Raw genomic sequence first — 22,525 nt, 5'->3', positions numbered from 1 at the left:
AAGTACATGATAAAAGCCTGCTTCCAAATCTGAAGAAATTCAACTCTACAAGTCACAATATCTTTATATCTATAGTCGTGGATCTGATATGCAAATATCCTTGTTATAGTGTTTGGTCAACCAGATTGCCTCCTTAATTCCATATTCAAAGGAGCTTTGCCTGCAAATCCTCAGCACTCTTCACAAACAGTACCGGCCCTGAGAGAAATAAAGCCTTTAAAAATATTTCCATACATTACTTTATTTTTTTCACCTTTCTTAAATAAAGAGGTGAAAGCATTTATTATCTCTATTCAGTTACATAAACTTGATATAGGACTATGTAACAGAAATTATCACTCTAAAGCACAGGAATTGGAAGTCAAGCCACTTTGGTCTAGCTTGAAATGAATTAAGTCTTGACCTTGTAAACATTTCCACAGGAGGTAGAACACACACATTTGACTTTTTGTCAAATAAGGGATAGTAAACAATGATTCTGAAATCCTAATAAATTACAGATATTGTAAAGGCATTAAATATATGTTTCTCTTTTATAGAAACCAAAGATGAAAGAGCACACAAATTTTTAATAAATTAGAAAATGAAATAGTAAATCTTCATAGTTGAAATGTTTGCAACTTCAAATCTCCACTGGTTTCATTTCATAATTTTTTGAAACTATGATTAATAATGAGATCACATTTTAAACCACTCGTGTGCAAGCAAACTTTGCAAGTATCTCCATTCACTTTGGAGTCATCCAGAGTACAAATGACTTAAAAAACAATGTCTAGCCACTGCGTATTCCACTTTCTTTACTGTCATAGAAGTATAAATGGATAACGACATGTGCACAGCAGAGAATTTTATAGTTTCAACCCCCATCCAACAATGTTGGTTAAGTGCCTCCAGCTGCTGTTCCCATGAACACAGTGTTGATGGGTGGTAAAGAAGACACTATTTCTCTGCTGCTTGTTCCGTGGGAGTCCAGGGTTTCTTGAGTCGGATACTGATGGGAAGTTCCATACATACACTGGGATGAGGAGGAGGGTATTGCAGTTTGCAAGCTGGAAGCTGGAAGGGAAAATAGAATCAGCAACTGAAAATTGATTGACATTTGTTTTTCTTTGCAAATTCCACTCACTGTAAGCCTTTGTTTTTATTTTTGTGTTTAGCACAAATACTTGTTCTAAATTTGAGTTTGTATGGTTTGTCAATGCAATAATCTTTTCTTTCATTTTTTCCCACTTGCTATTCTTTCAGAAGTTATTTTTTCTACGCATTATTTTGCAAAGAAAACTCAATTTCAACTTAAGTTCTACCACAAAAATATATCCCCCAATCTACCTCCTCTTTTCATCTGCACCCTCACCACTGTAGTTCCAACCAACCATCTTCTGTTACCTGGATCAACATAGCAGCCTCCTAACTGGTTCCATGACCCTCACCTTTGTCTTTTCCTCTCAGCCTCCAAACAATAGTCAGAATGATCTTGCTGAAGTACAAATCAAATTCCACTCTTTTCCCAAATGCTACCAGGACTTCACATACTCTTGAACAAGATCTAAGCTTCTTGCCCTAATTCATAAAACCCCACGTGGGTTGATCCTTGCCTTTTGATTTATTTTGCTCCACTTTCTCCTTCAGTCACCATGGTTAAGCCACACTGGCCTCCTTCCCACCCAGTGATCTTTCCAATTGTGTTCTGATTTCAGAGGTTCTGCACTTGCTCTTCCTTCGGCCCATGAACTCCACCCCCGGGTATTCAGTCATTCATTACCTCCTTTTCTTCACTCAGCTTTCAACACAAATGTTTCTGCCTCAGGATTCCTTTCCCAACTTCCTTAACCCAGCTCCTTGACTACTACCTGCCATTTTACCCTATTTAATCCCACCCCCCGTACCTAAAATTATATTTTTAATGCATGTGTTTATAGAATATCTGTTGCCTTCCTCTTCCATTCTTGAATGTGAACTTCTTATAGGCAGGAACTATGGCCTGATTGCTACCATATCTCCACACCCTAGAATGGAGTCTGGCACATAGTAGGTTGTCAAAAATATTCACTAACTGGCTCTCTTTCTCTATATTTCCCTAATATATGTTGCCCTCTTATAGCTGACATGGCATGTTTCCTGTCACTAAGAACCAGGCTTCATAACCAAGGAAGCCTACAGTGGGTTATGATTCCCCTTGCATTCTTCTTGATTCCCCTTACCCACTTATTCTAGTTCTTCTTTTCATGCTAAAGCCCCCTTTGCAATCTACTTGTAAGCCAGCTCCGACAACTAACTCTTAGAATCTACCCTACTCACAACCCATGTTTCATCAAAGCTTCCACTATCTCTACAAGCAAACAGAACTAATAGTAACAATAGCAACACAGTACATTTTAGTCTCATGGTGAGGAAACTTCCTGAAGTGGAATTTTCTGCTTCATTAGAGTAACCTAGAAGCAATGACCATTTACAGATAGCAAGAGATGAGCTGCTAGACTCTGCTCAGGGAACATCTGTGATGATCAACAGGAAGGAAGAAGTACTTCCTATTGAATTATTGGAAAAGTACACTGAGCGAGGACAGATGAAATTTATTTCATTTTCCCTTATGCTCTAGTTGGGTGTCAATGCCCTTTACTTACATTAGTCTGAAATCAATTCCATTGGGAGATTTCAACCATCTCATATAAAGATTAACACTTGGACTTGATCCTTAACAAATATATATTTTTTCTGTGATACCTAATTAGTAGTTTTAGAAACTAAATCAATACCTCTATTTGGTCTCGAAGTCTATGTTATTAGTAATAACATATTCATTAATTTGTATAGATTACATGTACATGTAGATTTAGTTTTTACTTCTTTTCCCCCCTCACTGATAACTGAAGTCTTACTATACACATATGGCACTTTTTGCTAAGTGCTGGCAATGCACCTATTTCAAGTTGCAGAATTTCTTCATAGCTAAAACTTAGAGACTGTAACCTGATGATTCAAGGAGATTTCATGGCAAGAGCATTATTTTGCTTATTTCTCATTAATTTGTATGTTGTAAAACAATGAAACTAGCAACATTTTCTACAGAGGAATTGAATCATGTTTACATAAGGTAGAGAAAATGCTAATAGCCTCCACCACAGGACACCATGTTTTTGTTTGTTTGTTTTTTGTTTTGAGACACAGTCTCACTCTGTCCTGGGTAGAGTACTGTGGAGTCATCATAGTTCACAGCAATCTCATCAGGATACCATTTTTATAAAAACCTGTACTGGTTCTCAGGAACAATGAAGATTATAAGGCTCGAAGATACTTGTTGGTATTACAAGTGGGCTGGTCCAACAGCAATCAAGAGAGGGTGAGAAAAACCCACCCTTACTGCCCTTGTGAAACTAATAGCTTTAGACTGCATTTGACAGGTTACATTAATTTTTGCTTAAATAATAGATGCCAGCTATTTTTTGAAATAATAATAGATCTAATGGTAGGCTCCATAATAGTGCTGTATAGAATAAGAAATGCTAAGTCATGGAAAAAGCCCAAGTGTCCATCGATCCACGAATGGATTAATAAATTGTGGTATATGTATACCATGGAATACTATGCAGCCTTAAAGAAAGATGGAGACTTTACCTCTTTCATGTTTACATGGATGGAGCTGGAACATATTCTTCTTAGTAAAGTATCCCAAGAATGGAAGAAAAAATACCCAATGTACACAGCCCTACTATGAAACTAATTTGGGACTCTCACATGAAAGCTATGACCCAGCTACAACTTAACAATAGGGGGAAGTGGGAAAGGGGGGGGGTGGGTAGAGGGAGGGGAATCGGTGGGATCACACCTGTGGTGCATATTATAGGGGTATTTGCGAAACTTGGTAAATGTAGAATGTAAATGTTTTGGCACAGTAACTGAGATAACGCCGGAAAGGCTATGTTAACCACTGTGATAAAAATGTGTCAAATGGTTTATGAAGTGAGTGTATGATGCCCCATAATCATATCATTGTATACAGTTATGATTTAATAAAAAAAATTAAAAAAAAAAAAAAGAAATGGAAAACAGTAACTGTGTATACTCAGATATAAAAACAAAACTTAGATTCAAAGTGATACATCAAATGTGGGGCTGTGAGTGCTCAGTTCACCTCAACACATCTCCCTCAAGTAATGCTGCACACCCAAGGTCAATGGCAATGGCTTTTTAAAATGTTTTCTAGAACAACAACAACAATTCACCTAGTACTGGAGTCCGACAAGCAACTGGAGGTGATGTGTCTGCATAAAACGAGGTGGGCTGTTTTCTACTGCTGTCATCTAAAATGTTAAGTGGGTCATGGATGTCACTGTAGGGAGGCAGTGAGCGAACACTGCTGATGACAGAAACGTGCTGATTCACCATCGATCCAAGTCTGTGAGACTCTGGGTAGTTGACGTTGGTCCCGTAGTATCCTATAATAGAAAGTGTTGAGAATGTGCTGTTAACTTATTACAAAGAACATTCAGGAAAGAATAAAAATGACTATTTGGGCAGAGGTAGAGCCTTAAAAGTATCAAACCATAAATATTCCATTTATATTTGTATTTGTTATAGTGTCAGATTTATGCTTATATATGGATATGGTTTACTATGCTGGGATTTTGTTTTAAAAAAAAGAACTGTCACATTGTTAGTTTTGAGACACGGACTATCTCTCTCTCATATCTCCCTTATTTAAATTAATAAGATCTGCTTATTAAGAAAAAAAATGCCCTATTAGCCTCTTATGAAAATACTGTTTTTACTTATAGCTTCATGTTTATAGGAAAAAGACTGGCCTACATTTAGGAAGAAGGCATCCAAGTAGCTTATGCACAAAGCCTATTTTGGTATCTGAAGGTGTCCACAGGTCTACCTCGCTCTCCTAACTTTAAGTTTTTATCAACCTAATCCTAGTGGGGTCATCATTTTGTTCTTCATCATTAAAGTCTGATTTTAGTTCTCTGGAAGAAATATTACCCACTAAAAATGTTTTTAAAAGACAAAACATTCTTCTTTGGAGCTATTAAAGTTAGTCTTAAGCATATGGTTTGACGTAATTTTTTTTATCGTATGTGACATTTAGCAGGGCAACTTTAGTAAAGACATAAGAATAAGAGAATATGTTTGTAGGTAGCAGGAATTAGCTTGAAATGTCTAAGATTCACTGATTGTTACAAAGTTGACATGGGATGACTTGCTATTCAGCAGAGGTGGAGCTCATTGTCTGATTTTTTTCTTATCAACCGCCTCAAAAGCCATAAAAATGTGTTTAAAAATTTCAATACCATTAGGTGAACTAGGAGGCAATGAGGCTCCTTGGCAGGTGGCAGCCCCTGCGTTGCTCAGGAAATTGAAGCTTCCTGCATTTAAAAACTGCATAGTGTGTGAATCTTGGGCATGCGGGGATGGTCCATAGCTGGAAGGTGGCCGGGAACTATATGGAGATCCAGCACAGCTGCCACTGAAGAAGTCTCTAGAAAGCTGCTGTTCAGTCCAGGCCATGCATCGACCGTGCTCAGCAGGATGAGGATAGAGTCCTGATACGGGGTGGGGCTGTGCCCTAAACACAGTCTGATAGTTAGAGCTGGTCCCATACAAGTCGTGGTTGGCCTGAGGGAGAGTAGGATAAATGGGCTCTGGGTATGTCGAGCAGTGTGATGAAGCTGACAGTACTGGGCCCACACTTGGGGGTCTCCCTGCCATTGGCCCTTGGTTAATGACACTTCCTCGGCTTGCCATGGCTGGAGAAATGGGTGGTGTCATCAGATGACCAGTGCTCTGTGAAAGCTCCATTTGACCTGTAAAAAAATTACCACTTAGTGTCATATTAAAGTAGACATACCAACATCTTTTAAAAATATTCAAAAAGTTTATTAATGTATCTTTTTTTCCAATTTGGAAAAGTTGGGAAAAAACGTTGGAGTTTTCAAATCCAAAAATTCAGATTTGAAAAAATGCAATTGCAACACATGTATAAATCTACCACAGTGGAGACGTGAAGTTATTAACTACAGAGGAACATCTGGGAGGGAGTCAGGCTTCCGCGGGTGTGAAGACAGGACTTATTAGGAAGGGCATAGGAGTCTGCTGCTCACATTTCTCCACTTTAAATAACAAGCTGAATATTAAATGGTTTGATTTTGAGAGTAAAAGAAAAAGGGACTAGTGTCAAAATGGCCATGACTTCAAAGCAGTCAATTCAAAGTGTGATGCTAACATCCCAGATGAACAGTACAATTTATGAATGCCACAACTCTCTGGGCCTCTATTTTCCATACATGGAATTGGATCCAAGTTTTTAAATCCTGTATGGTCAATGAAGTAATGTATATTAAAGGATATCAAAAGAGACACAAGGCAATAAGCAGATTTAAAGTACTCCCTAGTAACTAGTTGAAGCCAGTAAACATTTATTCTGACACAAAGAAGACCACAAACCAATAGGGAAAATTATTGCCATGGTAACCCTAAAATGGCTAAATCTGCTTTCTAACAGACAAGAAATAAAGTCTCTTCGGAAGCCGGAAATAAATAAGCAACTCCATTTCTTGATTTTCAAAGCATCTGAGGGATTTTATGCACATCTGACCTTATTTTTTCTTCCATTAGACAAAGATACTACCCATACTCCTAATGTGACTTAACAAGTTTGCCAAAATGTGATAGCTATGTTAATAATGGCATTCACTGAACGATAACTGCTGAAAATTACAAAAATATTATAAATCTGTGTTAAAAACCAGTTGTGATAATCCTTTTTTATGCTTGGAATCCCTGTAAGTGACAATTTGTAAGACAAATAAAGGAATAGGCTCCTCTGGGGTGTGTTCAAGCCTAAGTGGTTCTCCCGGTTGTTTCACAGGGTACCTGTGAGCGGCATGTTGTCTGTTTTCCCGGCAGGGAATGGGTGCAGGGCAGGAGCAGGTTGACTGGAGGACAGCGGAAGATAGGTGGTCTCCACCTGGCTTTCATTCTTCACTGTGTCGCTGGAAACTAAGCTTCCTTTATTACGGTTAGCCAGAAAACATGAACTCGGAGAAGCGGTGAAGGCAGCTTTACTTGCATCTGGAAAGATTTTTTTTTTAATGGGGAAGTTGGGATTATTCCCATATTTCTAGTAGATAAACCCAAGTCAAATAAACCAAAAATTTGTCATGATTGAGTAATTAGTCTAAAAACTGCTAAGCAATGTGCTCCATGGAGGAAGCAAGGCTGGCAGACCTTTGTTCTTGGCAATGATGCTGGGTTTTGTGAGTTGTGTATTTGTGGATTTAGGTGTGTTCTGAGTGGGGCCAAATAATCCACTTGGGGGTGAAGGCTTCAAAATACAAATTGTCCCATGCCAAATATACGTGTACCCTTCCTTCTCTGAACTCTTATGAACCTTATTTCTACCCCATTTGTATATGCAGTATACCACATGTATTGTCTTGAATTAGTTATTTTTTTAAATTATAGCCACTTCTCCAACTTCATCTAAATTTCCAGCAATTAAGAACATCAATTTTATATCCTTCAGAGTTTCCAATAAACACCTTGACTACTCTATGTATAAATTTATGAAAGAAAAATTAGTGCTCCAAGAGCTTTGGTATATGGTGTTAGTAATGATGTGTTTGGAGAAAACTTTTGAAACTATTATAAACTCATTGTGTATGTGTGTGTTTTTATAAGATTTATTTATTTTCTGTTTTCATAAAAATAAAAGTTATTCCTGGCAGCGCCCGTAGCTCAGTGAGTAGGGCGCCGGCCACATACACTAAGACTGAGGGGTTCGAGCCCAGCCTGGGCCTGCTGAACAACAATGACAGCTGCAACCAAAAAATAGCTGGGCATTGTGGTGGGCGCCTGTAGTCCCCAGCTACCTGGAAGCTGAGGCAAGAGAATTGCTTAAGCCCAAGAGTTTGAGGTTGCTGTGAGTTGTGATGCCACGGCCCTCTACCAAGGGCAGCACAGTAAGACTCTGCCTCAAAATAAATAAATAAATATATAAATAAATAAATAAATGTAAATAAATACATAAAATAAAAATAAAAGTTATTCCTATTATGCACAATTGTATAGCCAACTGTAATTTGCCTTTTTATTAAGCATCACCAATTCATTATCACACACATTTACAAAGTATAAATACTTTTGGTTATTGTAAATAATACTAAAATCCTAATTAGGATATAAAATTGTTAATGCATATTCATGGTTTTATATCTTAAACTATATTTATAGTTAGATTTTTATTATTTAGGAAGAAAGGGAGGTGACATTTTGTCCAATAGGGGATGTTATACTATCTCTGAGGTACAGAGAAAAAAAAAAAAACACTTAGAGATTCCTGAACTTAGTTTTAAAGAAAGAAATATGCAAAATAAAATACTTATTTTAAATTACCTGAATTCTTCATATACTTGTCTAATAAATTCTGTAACTCCTGCTCTTTGTCATTGTTAAACTGGGTCTCCATGGCCAGGAGAATATATTCATCAAGAAGCATTCGAATCAAATGGAAAGAGCCTTGATTATGAATGGAGAATGGGGAGAGGACATTGTGAAATGAAAAAAAGAAAGAGAAAAAGAGAGTTATCTCTGTGACCATCTCGCAACACTTTACAAGGATCAAGTGAAATAAACAAATACTTGTTGGACTTTAAATGACCTGCTAAGACCAACATGCTTAACTGGGGTCTCTAATCTTTCTGTGTACCGCCTGCCCAGCTCAGTGAGTGTACTGTCCTGCCAGCTTTTTGGCCACTAATTACATCAAAGGAAAATACGGATGAAAGTGAGACATGCTTTATACTTTGAGAGGGCACACACTGGAGCGTGATAAGCTTTAACCTCAAGAGAATGAGCTCTATTCTGCTCTATTTCTGTTTGCTCTGTACTAAATAATTAGATAATAGCCAAACATGGTCTGAAAAAAAAGAATCATGTAAGGAGATGTCTTTCTAGCCTGAAATAAAATATTTTTTGATTCAAAAAAAAGCAAAAGAATAATTTTTATGGGAAAGATGTACTGGAAACCTTAAACTTCTTTTAACTTTTAGTTCATCCTTCAATACAAGTTCATGGATTTTATTTAATTACATTGAACATTAAATAAAAATGACTTAGCAATCTTAATCTAGTTCACAGTGTGAAGATTTCTTGAAATGTACCTATTAAATGGTAAATTTACTGGCCCTAGTTCAACATTTTACCTAGAAAATAGGAATCATCAGAATTTTAGGGAAAAGACGGTATTCAATTTTTGAAAAAGCTGATGCGACCTTGGTTGTCTCAGAAGTCACACAGATCAGGAAAGATAGTTTGGAAACGTAACAGTGTGCGTGTCATCTAAGCCGCTCTGATTCCTAAGTGCAGCATGTGGGTGCTTGGAAAGGGGCAAAAATCAGCCATTTTGAAATGAATAGTCCCTTTGGAACATAATGTCTTAATTATTGTTTGTTTGTTCAACAATGAAAACTTTTTCAAGCACTGATAGAATGTAATGATAATGGCTGCTATTCATTAAGCATTTATTGAGAATCAGCAATGTGTTTTTATATACATCATCTCACTAAAGCACCTACCCAAGGCTATAAAGGGAATATTCTTCTCCTTCTTCAGTGAGCAGACTGGCTTGGGTAGAGCCCACAGCCAGAGAGCTGCAGTCAGGATTGAACCCTGCTCATGGTCTGACTCTGAGACCCAGCCAATTTCACAGCTACTATTCTCTCCTAGCTTCACATTCACATTCAGTTTGAGAGGTGATCAGGCAACATGTTTAAAAATGATAGGAGATGTGACTGAGGAATGAAGGATATAATTCATTTAATAAAAGTTTTATAAAGCACACAGGATACCAAAACTGGATGCATTGTTCAGGGTGAGATTATGCATCACTCGAGCACCAAAAAAGCTCCACTTTAGCAGAAAGTCTTGAGCCCTCTTCTTTAACGATCTTCCGTTTTGTTTGCTGGTCTAAAAGTAAAGGAACAAAATGAAACTATAAAATCTGTCCTCTCCTTACTACATGCGTCTTACATTAGATCATGAGGTAAACAGACGTTTGACAAACGGACAGATGGCATAGCGTGCTATCTATGTCATTAAACAAAACGACCTATCCAGGGATTTAATTTTAGGCTGTGACTGCTGTCATTTTAAGGGTGACAAGTCTTTATTTTATATGGCTTTGTTTTCAAATAGAATTAGACAACAAAATGAAATAATTTACAAAATATTTTTATTTTTAAATTTTCCTTTCACAGAGCTTTCAAAAGCACAGAAGGTAAGGCATGAAGGAAGGGTTATGTATTTCTGTAAATGATTAACTGTGACTTCTCTGGTTCCTGAATGATAATCTGTTTTCCCTGCAGAAGAAAAAATCCCCAAACTATAACTAGTTTCCTTGAAACGAAATGACTAACACCAACTAGTGAGGGCTTTGTGGGGAGCTCCTGTGGTCCCACCTACTTGAGAGGCTGAGGCAGGAGGATTGAGCCCAGGAGTTTGCAGTAGTTGTGAGCTAGGCAGACTCTGGGACAACAGAGTGAGACGTTACCTCAAAAAAAAAAAAGTACCTTAATAACTCTCTGTTCTACCACAGTATCCAGCCATTCAATAAAAGCCTCCACAGTGGCATTCTTCTTAAGGAGATCCTTCAGTTCTTGGAACACAGTGATAGAATCATCTACCAAAATAAAAAAAGAAAAGAAAGCAGAACATTGCACTTAAGTCTTACAAAAGAAAACCTAAAACTAGGAATCATCAATCATTTGATAGCATAAAAGAGTAGGTAGATCAAGTTAATCAGGTAGATTAAGTTAATTGGGCAGATTAAGTTAAATGCGTAAAAGTAGTTTGTTTCATATTTTAAGAGAGGTAACATATTCTTCTTAGCAAAGTATCTCAGGAGTGGAAGAAAAAGTATCCAATGTACTCAGCCCTACTATGAAGCTAAATTACAGCTTTCACATGAAGACTATAACCCAACTATAAAACAAGACTATGGGGAAAGGGCCAAGGAAGGGGAAGGGAGAGGGGAGGTTTTGGTGGAGGGAGGGTAGTGCGTGGGGCCACATCTATGGTGCATCTTAGAATGGGTACAGGCGATTGCACTAATGTACACAGCTATGATTTAACAATAAAAAAATAAAAATAAAATTTAAAAAATAATAATAATAATGGGAAAAAAAAGAAAGCAAAGACTTAAAAAACAACAACAACAACAAAAAAAAAGTTACCTATCAGGTACAATGAACACTATTCCAGTGATGGGCACACTAAAATGCCCTACTTAAACATCATACAAGGGATCCATGTAATAAAAACATTTGTATTTTGAAATAAAAATATGAGTGTTAAAAAAAAAAGAGAGGTAACAAAAAAATTCTTAGTACTCTTTGAAATTTTAACCCGAAGCACATATATACACACATATGTGCAAATACACAAAGATGCCAAAAAACATACATACAAAGACTGTATTAAAATTGTAATAATCAGTATATACTGATGACATTTGTTATCTTGTATATCATATCTTGCCTCTCTTGTAATTGTGGAAGTCAAACATGATTTGAGTATTACAATTTTAAGACTGTGTTTTTCTTTCTGAAAATGTGTATACATTTTTGGCACCCTCCGTACATAGGTATATATCAGCCTTGCTGATTTTCTACTTTCTAAAAATGTCCTTTATATTAGCAAAATTTAAATTCAGCCTGCAGAATTAAGCCATTTACATGAATAACCGTCCATCATATAAAACTTAGTGGGGAAGTTTAGGACTATCACTTCATTAAAGAGTTTGAGGTTTACTGAATCCCAGCATAATAAAATTTTATGTTAGGAAATAAGAAGTGGGGTTGAAGTTGTCCCTCAGAGAGAAGTCCATCATTTTTGCTATACAGGAGGCTATCATGGTTTTTTTGTCTTTTCAGAGAGAATGGGAGGGAAAAATTGTGGGTTATTATTCCTTGCAAATCAAGTCTACTTGTCTGGTCACACATATGGGCTTGGTAATTCCTGTTAGATGATTTAAACCTAAGTAGAGGGTTTCCTTTGAAAAACAACATTGTACTGAAATATCATTCTTATACGTATCTAAATGTGACAATATTTTGAATAAATAATGAATCACTGAATAATGACAATATTATAAATAAAACACATGCAAATGTGTGTGCATGTGATGTAAAACTGGAAGAAAACGCATAAAACATAAAACCGTTTTTATTGTTTCCAAGTTATTTCTATTTTAGTTATTTCTAGGCAATGAGATTATAGATTACTTTTGGTTTTCTTGATATTGTATTTTCCAGGTTTTCTGTAATGAGTAAGTACAACTGTTTTTGGATAAAAGACAAATACAGAGTGGACAAAAAGTTCATGTGCAATTAGTTTAAATTATTAAATTAGTTTAACAAAGTAAATGGCACACGAACTTTTTGGACGCCCTGTTATTTTTTATTAAAATTGTTATTTATAAACTATGTTTTTTTTTTCAATGAGATGTGATTTAACAGCCCAAGGGACATTTGACAATGTCTGGAGACATTTTTGGTTGTCTCAACTTGGGGCAGGCTGCTCCTGGCATCTAGTGGGCAGAGGCCAAGGATGCTGCTAAAAATCCCATAGCACACAGGACAGCCCTCCACAACAGTCAAGAAGATGTCAACAATGCCAACATTGGGAAACTTTGTTTCCAACAAAGAGAATGGACTTACGTTCAGTGTAGATATCAGATTCAGTGTCTGTGCTGCCGGAAATGGTAAGAAGGGCCTGAGAGCCAATACTATTCAAGTCAACCCTTTCAATATCAGATACCATCGAATTTACAACATGCTGGTCAAACAGAGCTGGTCTGGCAATCTGCACAAAAAAAGTAGAAATACACAACACTGTATCATTTACAGTCTGTCTGGAGGAAAGTTTTAGCTTTAAGAAAATAATAGCTCCTTGAGGGAAAAAGATAACATTAGTAACTTTTTCCTTATTTTAGAACTAAAAGCAATAGCTGAGACCCATAATCATCTCTGTTAAAGGTTTAAAAATTATTTTTGGACTTATGAATTTTTCTGGTTCATGGTCATAAAATAAGGATTTAAAGATGTTATATTTCTTGTCCCAAACTAGTCTTTTACCATTCAGGGGACAAGAAACTTCATATTTTAACAATAAATAAACATGATATTCCTAATTTATGAATCACTTTTGTTCCTCCCTTTGTAAGAGAGCCATAGTTATTAAGCAGGGTAAAATGTGTTGGGTTTGTGGGTTTCACTCATAATGACTCATTTCCTTAAACCTTAATTTGTACCAATGGGACTCACATGGCAAATAAGTGATTTAAATTTTGATTGCAATCAGATTTTTTTTTTTACTTCTTATTTTGAAATAGTTTTAAAACACAGGAAGTTGCGAAATTAGCGTGCAATATTTCTAAATACTCTCCATCCAGCTTCTTAGCATTTTACATAACCATTGTATATTACCAAAATCAGGAAATTAACCCCGGCACAATACTATTAACTGAACTGCAGACGTAATTAAAATGTTACCAATTTTCCCACTGATGTCCTTTTTGTGCTCTAGCACTCACTTTCAGGTCTCACATTCTATTTAATTACTATCTATTTAGTTTCCTTCAATTCGTAGAAGTTCCCCAAACTTATCCTTGTCAGAAGATTAATCTTTGATTTGGTGACAAATACTTTTGGTTTACCAACTTACCTGAGCAAGATGTAAGAAAGATGTTTGTCGTTTCAGAGAAGAGACAAATCTTCGCACAATAGGTATTTTCTTGTCAGTAAGGGCTTCTGGCAAGTTTTCCAAGGATGTAACAACCCACTGTTCCCAATTTTTAGCAAAATTTCTTATGTCTGCTAGTAAGCTACAAAGAAAGCTATGTGTTAAAGGCATTATTGTTAAAAAATCCATTAAGTAAGCATATTTTAATGGAAGTCTACCATTATTTTATAATTCTAAGAACAGACAGACTCTGCCTAGGTCTGCCATTTATCATCTTGGTCAAAACATTCAATCTCCTCAACATTCAGTTTCCTCATCTATTCAATGGGAATAATGGTAATATCTGGGTCATAGGATTATTATACGGATTATATAAAATAATGCAGGCAAAGTGTCCAGGTTAATGCCTGGCCAGAAAGGAGTACTTAATGAATAAGATCTTTATGATTTATATTAACTCATGATTTAATAATTTTCTATAAAAAATTGTAGGATAAGTGTGCACTTGATTTTACATATCTTAGCTTCTTGAGAGACATTGTATTGGGATTGTAATAACATCATTTCATGTATCTAATACTAGTTTCTAGTAACACAGTCTTATAATCCAAATATAAATTTGTGAGATGAATTATCAAAAAGCATACACATTATAAGACCCAATTTGCAAACTGCAAACGTTGATTGTATATATATTACAAGTATATAAAAATTTTGAAAATCAATTAAAATCCACATATTTTATTTTAACAAAACAAATCTGAATCTACTTGGGATGGTGCATAAACCAGGAGCAGCAACATGGTGCAGAAAACAGTAAGTAGAGGTCAGAGTTAAAAAGACTTTCACTAACATCTAGGCTCAGCTCCTTACTAATTAGTCAACTCTGGGAAAGTAAATTAATTTCTTTCTGCTCCCAGGTTCCTTCTTTGTGAATCTGGAATCCTAATAGCTATTTGGAATAGTTTGACAGACTGGATTTTAAAAATACAATTGTTCAATGAGAAGGAATTGGTTAAATATAGTATTCTCCAGATACTCTATGCAACTATTTAAAAAGAGAGTGTTGATCTTTAATGATATAGGAAGATTTTTACAGTATGTTGCTATAGCACGTATACTATGGTTCCACTTCTTAGATGTGTGTATTTGCAAATAGCCCTAGGAAAAAAGTCTGTGAGATAAAAATCTAAGACATTAAACATACAGTCCCTTTCAGCCTTATTGGAGGAATTAAATTAAATAATTTACATAAAGTCTCAGAGCCTATGCTGTGTATAATAAAGCTATTATTACTACTAACTGTCACGTGACTTGATACCTGCCATTAAGTACAGTCATTTTGCTATGACACAGAAGTGTTAGGTATATAAAATTCACAATAGAGATTAGATGTTTAAAAACCACAATTGACAATTGATATTACAAGAAACAATCAACCAGGAATACCAACTATTACATAAATAAATAAAACAATTAGAGGAAAAGATAAACAAAAACTAAATTTGTTTAAAAACACATACAAAAAACAAAAAGAAATGTTTTATCAATTAACATCCACTTATTGAGGACCAACAATGTCCATCCCTACATGAATTTGCGCCCCCCAAAATACTGAAATAAATGTCATTTCATTCAAATTTGTTTTCAAAGAAAAATCTGGCTTTGTTTTCAACTTTCTAATGTTCTCACCTCAAAAGTCTTTGTGAAAAATCTTCAGGTTTCATCTCAGTAAATTATTTGAGATTTTATTCTTTGTTAAAAGAAGACAGTAATTTATCATGCCACTTTCTGATTTTGTAATTAAGATCCAATTTAATAATTATATGTAACATTTCCCTATAGTTTTTATCATTGTAGTTATTTTCTGTCAATTATCGCCATTTATCATCTTCTACCTTGTTTCCACTGAAGAGCTTTCTCAGAATCTTGAAGGTCAATGGCACTTAAATATCCATTTTTCATTTTGGCAGCTCTCAAATAAAAGGGATTTCAGAATTGTTTACCCCGTTTCATTCACTGAGGTCCAAATTTAAGGATTAAAGAGCTCTTCTAGCTGATACAAAGGGACGGAGTAAGAAAATAATCTTGATAAATGAATAAATTATTGCCTACTGTTTTCTTTTAACATAACATATAAGGTGAAAGCCCACACGAAGAAACAATTGTTTTACTAACGGAACGCACCTTTCAGGCATTTCTTGCATGGTTGCAGGAATGAGTACATCTGTGAGAACCTTAATCACAGCAAAAGAGTGTTAATGTAAATCTTAACTGTTGCAACAGAAAGACATTATTTGTCAATTATTTTTTTCCTCCTAGCTTCCTGGAGAATAACACATCAACTCCTTTCAGAAAGTTATAAATTTATTTCTAAAATGAATGTTGGTATGCGTTGTGTGTAAGTGTGTAAGACAGTATAACAAGAGGCCGTATTGTATGCCCAACACGTTCATTACAAAGGATTGGCCGTGGTCATCATGTGCCGTTTTATAACTAAAAGCTGACCACACTCCAAAGGGGGATGACAATCTCTTAGAAGCTCATTTTACATTGTTCTATGTACAGTGCTCACTGTGCCTCCCTGCCTCACTGTGTCCTCACTGTGACATAAAGAGGAGAAAACAGGTTCGTTTAAAGTTACTTAGTCCAGGATTTCTACAACGGGCTAAAAAAAAAAAAACCATTTGCAGGGGTATGTTTTAAGGGTACTTCTTGGAGGAGCTGAGCGACAGTCCAAACAGCTCTGCTCTGATGGTTGTGGTGTGTGTGTGTGAGCCCAGATCTTTTGGAGCCACCTCCATTCTTATTCCTGGTTGCTTCCTCCAGTGTTAAGCATTACAGACAGTCAGTGCAAATTAAATTTTTCTCCCTAAATTATCATGTCCTTATTCAAACCTCCTTGCCTTTCTTCCGCTTTAACTGGAACTCAGGCAGAGAATATACTCCACTGACCCCTCTGTTCTCTTATCCTGTGTTGAGAAAGAACTAAAGAGAGAATGAATATGTGGCTCTCACATTCTGGCTCAAGCCAACCCAACAGTTTTTGGTCTGCAAAGCTTCTTCTGCACTGAGTCCACGGAGCTTTTGCTTTAGTTTTCTGAGAAGTTGAAAACCTTAGAGTGGCAACTAATTTAGAAGGATTTTATTTCTTAAATACTTAACAGGATCCAACTTGGGTTTTCTTGCCAACTCTGATTATTTTTTAAAAGGAAAGATTTTAATTTTATTGACGACAATTTAGCAGGTAAGTACAGTCCAAGTCAGTTTAAAGTACCCAGCTTGCAATACTCAGCTTGGACCTTGCAGCAACCAGGGGAGAGACTGTTGGGGATTAGTCTTTCCATTTCCCATTAAATGCTTGGCTAGGAGAACAGCCAGCTTGTCTGTATCCTGGATGTCTTTGTGATCCTTCTGTAGACACTTAGTGACTTTTATTTGGTTTGTGAATAAAATTAGAATACAGTATTAATGCATTTATGCTGAAAGTTTTCAGGCTTTTAAAGTTATTTTTGTGGGAAAAATTGTGTCATTTAAATCTGAAAACACTTTTAACAGTTAATAAAAATGAGCTGACCATTCATATATTAATAAGTATGTCATGCATAGAATCATTCTTAGTTGTAAACAAAAATTGAGTTTGTTTTATCTAATGTAAACTTTAATTAAAATCATACACTATTAAACATGCACTATTAAATTGATTGATTTCACATCAGAAAAAAAATGTGGTGTATCACCAGCCAGAAATAACAAATTAATTGAACATTTAAGAATTTAGATAGCATACTATGTAAAGAAATAAGTAGCTCCAATTTAAGACATCTGGAAAAGCTTACCTTATAAAGGATTGAGTCACAGACACAGAAAATATCAATGATAACAGGGTTTTCAAGCAGGGGAAGAAGATGCTCAGGCATTCCTTGCCAAAAGTGTAATAAGAAATGCTGGATCTAATTGCAGAGCAAACAGTGTATACATTAAGATTTTTCCTTAACATGAACTCGTTAAGAACAGGACATGAAAGTGTATGCCATATGGTCAACAAAGCATTCTTTGTCACCCTTACCTCTTCAAAGTTTCCATTAATTGCATTGTCCAGGATACACTGGCAGTGAGTTTTGTACATCATTATGAGAGTATCAACCTATTTCAAGGAAGAAAAAGTTTCACCAAAGCATCCTTTCTATTTGTGCATTCATTCAACACACATTTTTAAAATTCTCATTGCATACCAGACAGTATGTTCAAGGCTGAAAACTCAAAAACAAATCCTCACTTCAAGGAGTTTACTGCCTTGTGAAGAGGGAAACATAAGTCAGTTGACAACTGCAGTAGAGTGTGATGGGAACAAAGGAAAAGGTGGTTGTGCAGGGAGCTGTGGGTCAAAAACAGCATCCTGATTTTTTTGCCTAGTCAGAAAATTATCTTTGCTTGGGGGAAATAAATGCGAAATGATAAAATACATCCCTCTTCACACAGTTTTATTAAGTGGATGCTTGGAGAAGTGTGGCATCATGATTTCAAGTTTTGGCTCTGGAGTCAGCTGAACCCGAGGGCCCAGCTCCATTGCGCTCCCTAGCAGGTGTGTCTCTACAAGTTACCTTCTCTGAGCTTCAAGCCTTTTATCTTTAAATAGGTCATAATAACATATTATTCATGTGGTGTTAAGAAAATCAAATGAAAAAGATGTGCTATGCGTGCAATAGTATCTGGCACACAGTGAGACTTTACAAAATATTATCTGAAATTAGTAATAATATCAAATAAGGTATTTACGTCCCCCAAATTCAAATATTGAGTGTCTATTGTGAAAAATCTCTATTTCCAAGTTAATATGGATATTTGTGTTGCATGGTTTTAAATATATTCTAAAATTTCCAATGAATTTGAATTAGATAATATTCCACCAGCTTCATAATATTCAAACTAAAACCTTTATTTTATGTGCTAGAAACGTCCCTGTCTGTGGCTGGTCATGTGCTTTATGTAAAAAGGAGCTCAGCTTAGAGCTCAGCTTAAAAGTATGAATTTTGCCTTCAGATGACCTGGATTTGAATCCCAGCTTTAATCCGCCACTTATTACTTGTGTGATATTGGACACACTATTTAATATTTATGTGCTTTAATTTCCTCCTTTACAAAATTGACATGATAATAACAGTAACTGTATGGGTTATTTGTTGACTAAATGAATTAACAAAGTGGTTGGAATAATCTGTGGTACATGTTTAAAAATTGATGGATATCAATTATTTTGATCCCAAAAGCATGGGGGGGGGTGGTAATGCGGGTGTCCTATCTTAACCCTTTGCATTCCACTCTTTCTTCCTGCAGCCCAGTGAGAGCACTCATCTTTGTGGTCTGCTCACAGCTGAACAATGATGTCATGCAGATTACCACTCTATTTACTTGGAGGACTGCTGACCATAGGACCCCTCTAGCAGGGTATGACATCATTATCACAAATGAGACTTGCTCTGTACTTTAGGCAATGTTATATTTTTGTAGATGGATTGCCAAGTCATAATGAAAGGAGGATGAAAACTACTTAAAATATAGAAGGGAAGTCTTAACTGTTAACAAAAATTTACCCTTTGTTTATATGTCCAAAAGAAAGGAAAACAATATATCATGGAGGTATCTGCCCTCCCATGCTTATTACAACACTATTCACAATAGTCCAAATTATGGAATCAACCTCAGTGCCCATCAGTGGATAAATAGATAAAGAAAATACAGTATATATACACAAGGAACATTATTCAACCTTAAAAAGAATAAAATTTTGTCTTTGCAGCAACATGGATGAAACTAGAGGTCATTATGCAAAGTAAGACGAGCCAAGCACAGAAAGACAAATACCACATGTTATCACACGTAGGTGGGCGATAAGAAAGTGAATCTCATGAGGTAGAGAATAGATTGGTTACCAGAGGCTAGGAAGAGTAGGGGTAAGGAGTTGGTTAATGTGTACAAATATACACTTTGTTAGAAGAAGTAAGACCTGGCATTTGATATCAGTCAGTAGGGTGACTATAGTTTACAATGTCCAAAATAGCTAGAAGGGAGTAATTTAAATGTTTCTAGTATGAAGAAAAGACAAGTATTTAAGGTGATAGATATATCCCAATTACATTGGTTTGATCTGTACAGATTATATGAGCATATTAAATTATCACACATACCCTCAAAATACTTATATCTATTGCACATCAATAAAAAACAAAAAGCTTTTAATTAACCCTTTGAGCCCTGAAACCTACTAATGAACAAACAAGCTTTTATCTTCACATGTATTTCTATTTATTTGTGTCAAAATTTAGCTTTATACCCAAATCATTAACATTTTTAAATCTTACTATTAGTACTTTATTTACTACACAGTCTTATAATTTAAATTTAATTATAGTACCCTGTGCATTCTTTATAAACACAAATTTACTCAGTTTTGTGAGAGCAGAGATCACATTAGAGAGGGCAAGAGCAGAGATAAGACTCAGCTCCAAGTGGTGGGGGTGGCAACTGCCTTGAGTGACTGTCTGATGAGTCAGCAAGCAGGCCCCCCAGCTTCAGCCAACGGCTTCTCCTAGAGCAGTCTCCTCTCTTGCTGCCTTAAAGAAGCAGGTGCTACGGGTACCTGGCTTCAGCACCACTCCTCTTTCTAGGAACTGACAAAGTATTGGGGAACTTGGCTACTGGCTAAAAATGTCAAAGGGTGAAACTGATCTCGAGGGACAAAGCAAAGTGTCAGTCCCTGGTGCCTATGATGGAGTCCCCTGGGAACAAAGTTAAAACTTTTATACAAGCACATGGATATCTGAGTGAGAAATGATCTACAAACCAGTCTTTCAAGTTGGCAAGTATTAAATTCCTTAGAGGCTAGCAAAGAAACTGAAAGCAACCATTGCAGCCTGATCCTTACCTCTTTTTTTTCTTTGTTGCTTGCCCTCCCTGTCCCTCTCTCTCTCTCTCACCAGGTATATTTACAAATTAAATATCTTCATGATAAGCTTGCATGTAAGCCATCCTCTCCACAAAAGTGACCCAGTTTACCATTCCTCAAAGAACTGAGATCCACAGCCTTCCCCACAAACTGCCATATGCTAAAGTTGACTGGCAGTTTTTCAAACATGAAGGAATAATATCACACATTCTATCTACAAGGTAAAAAGCATGTGCTAACTGAGAAATGTTACCGCATGTAACAGAGAGTAGAATACGTGGGTCACTACAAAAGTTCTGAGACAGACTGTGTTAGGGTCTATTATTTCCCTTCTAAGACACACAGTTAGCAGCATCCTTTCTGATTCACCTGTGCAAGTTTCAACTTGGTCAGCTTTCTTGGTGTTGCTGGGAGGGCTTCATTTGTTTCTGTCTGTGCGGTTTGCATTTCTTGATTTTTTTTATCTCAAAACTTTTGTAATGACCCACTTAGTAGGATGTGGACACTCTTTAGGAAATGCCCTTGGATTTGGCATCTGAGCATTATCTTTAATACTTTCTTGCCTATTCTTAACTGGCAGAATATGTCTATCATTGAAATGAACCTGTAAGTTACTGTGCATCTCTACCTATCAGTAACTTTAAAAAAAAAATCAATGCATTATTTGTATTTCCTGTTTCTACATTAAGCCCATTGCTAAAGTAATACAGCTGGACATTAGTTAATCATATTCCTCTCTTTGCACCTCAAAAACACAAACTGACTCAATATACCATAAAAGGTGTTTTCCTCAAATGCTAATTAAAAAAGAAATTTAGTTGAAAGAAAAACATAGGACCATTAAGTTCTGATTTAATAATGGCCCCTGCTATTAAATAGTCAATAAATCCCCAGTAAGTGACTCTAGAAGTACAGAAATAGAGGAGTTAGCCTTAAATTTTATTACATAAGCATTGAAAACTCATATTGAGGATTATTTATAAACTGAATCCATGAAAATGTTTCTTTCTTAACTTTAAAAAAACTGCAAATGTGAACACAGAATTTTAGAACTGGAAGGAAACTTCGTGATCATCGTTACTTCCACCTTACTGCAAGGAGCATTCTCTGTCCTAGACAGATATTTGATGACTTGTTAAAATAAAATAGAGCTAATGGAACATAACTTTTAATTGGAGAAACTTTATATGAGAAACACATTCTAGTATTTTCTTCCTCAACATGGAGTTTTTAATAAAAGATAATCTTTAGCCTTTCAAGATTTATTTTACCACTTTCTGATTACATACTATCATGGAGAAGGTAAATGATTAATTGGAAAGTGTTTAATCAATGTGAGTTAACATTTGTCTGTCCTATAAATCAGTCTGTTATGTTTGATTATGCAGATTTCTGACTGCTTCCTGCAGTGCTATGAGTCCCAGAAAATTGAGATATGGAACCAACCTATCAGCAAATAAATAGAGAAGTATCTTTAATTGATACCTTGTCCTTAGAAATGCATCCTTGGTACACAAGGTGTTGAGCGCTGGGGAATTCTGGAAGAAGTGTTCCAGTTTTTGAGCTAAGCGAATATTTACGAGTGAAGCCACCCTGTAATTTAGGAAATGAAAATAAACAAAACATTATCAACTACATGCCTCCAAAACACAATTCTAATAAAATAGAAGCCCATACAATTTTTCTGTTCTTCACCCTGCAAATCTTAAGAAATTAGAAGATTTGAGTATCCTGTTTATATTCTATAACTGAATAAACTACACTTCAGGCAAATTGTTTTCAAACATTGGTTTGACAGTTGGGGCATTATTCCTATCACTTTAGAAGTTAGTTTTGAAT

The 22,525-nt window shown here is 35.8% G+C and overlaps 1 protein-coding gene across 1 annotated transcript in view; it reads right to left on the bottom strand.

Annotated features, from left to right (window-relative positions):
- Window positions 1-225: 225 nt before the first annotated feature.
- Window positions 226-22,525, bottom strand: part of RFX6 (regulatory factor X6) — a 57,857-nt gene continuing 35,557 nt past the window's right edge. Inside the window, exons 7-19 of the mRNA XM_053591943.1 lie at window positions 22,172-22,279; window positions 17,810-17,887; window positions 17,580-17,693; window positions 15,928-15,977; window positions 13,723-13,882; window positions 12,717-12,861; window positions 10,569-10,678; window positions 9,849-9,966; window positions 8,395-8,517; window positions 6,874-7,071; window positions 5,292-5,804; window positions 4,224-4,436; window positions 226-1,056 (exon numbers count right to left, since the gene is read on the bottom strand). Coding sequence (XP_053447918.1) covers window positions 881-1,056; window positions 4,224-4,436; window positions 5,292-5,804; window positions 6,874-7,071; window positions 8,395-8,517; window positions 9,849-9,966; window positions 10,569-10,678; window positions 12,717-12,861; window positions 13,723-13,882; window positions 15,928-15,977; window positions 17,580-17,693; window positions 17,810-17,887; window positions 22,172-22,279 — 2,106 coding nt within the window. The 3' untranslated portion in view covers window positions 226-880. The remainder of the gene's footprint in view (window positions 1,057-4,223; window positions 4,437-5,291; window positions 5,805-6,873; window positions 7,072-8,394; window positions 8,518-9,848; window positions 9,967-10,568; window positions 10,679-12,716; window positions 12,862-13,722; window positions 13,883-15,927; window positions 15,978-17,579; window positions 17,694-17,809; window positions 17,888-22,171; window positions 22,280-22,525) is intronic.

Source organism: Nycticebus coucang, chromosome 5 (assembly GCF_027406575.1).
Source record: "Nycticebus coucang isolate mNycCou1 chromosome 5, mNycCou1.pri, whole genome shotgun sequence".
In the NCBI taxonomy this organism is placed as follows: domain Eukaryota; kingdom Metazoa; phylum Chordata; class Mammalia; order Primates; family Lorisidae; genus Nycticebus; species Nycticebus coucang.
This window is presented reverse-complemented; position numbering and strand designations above follow the sequence as displayed.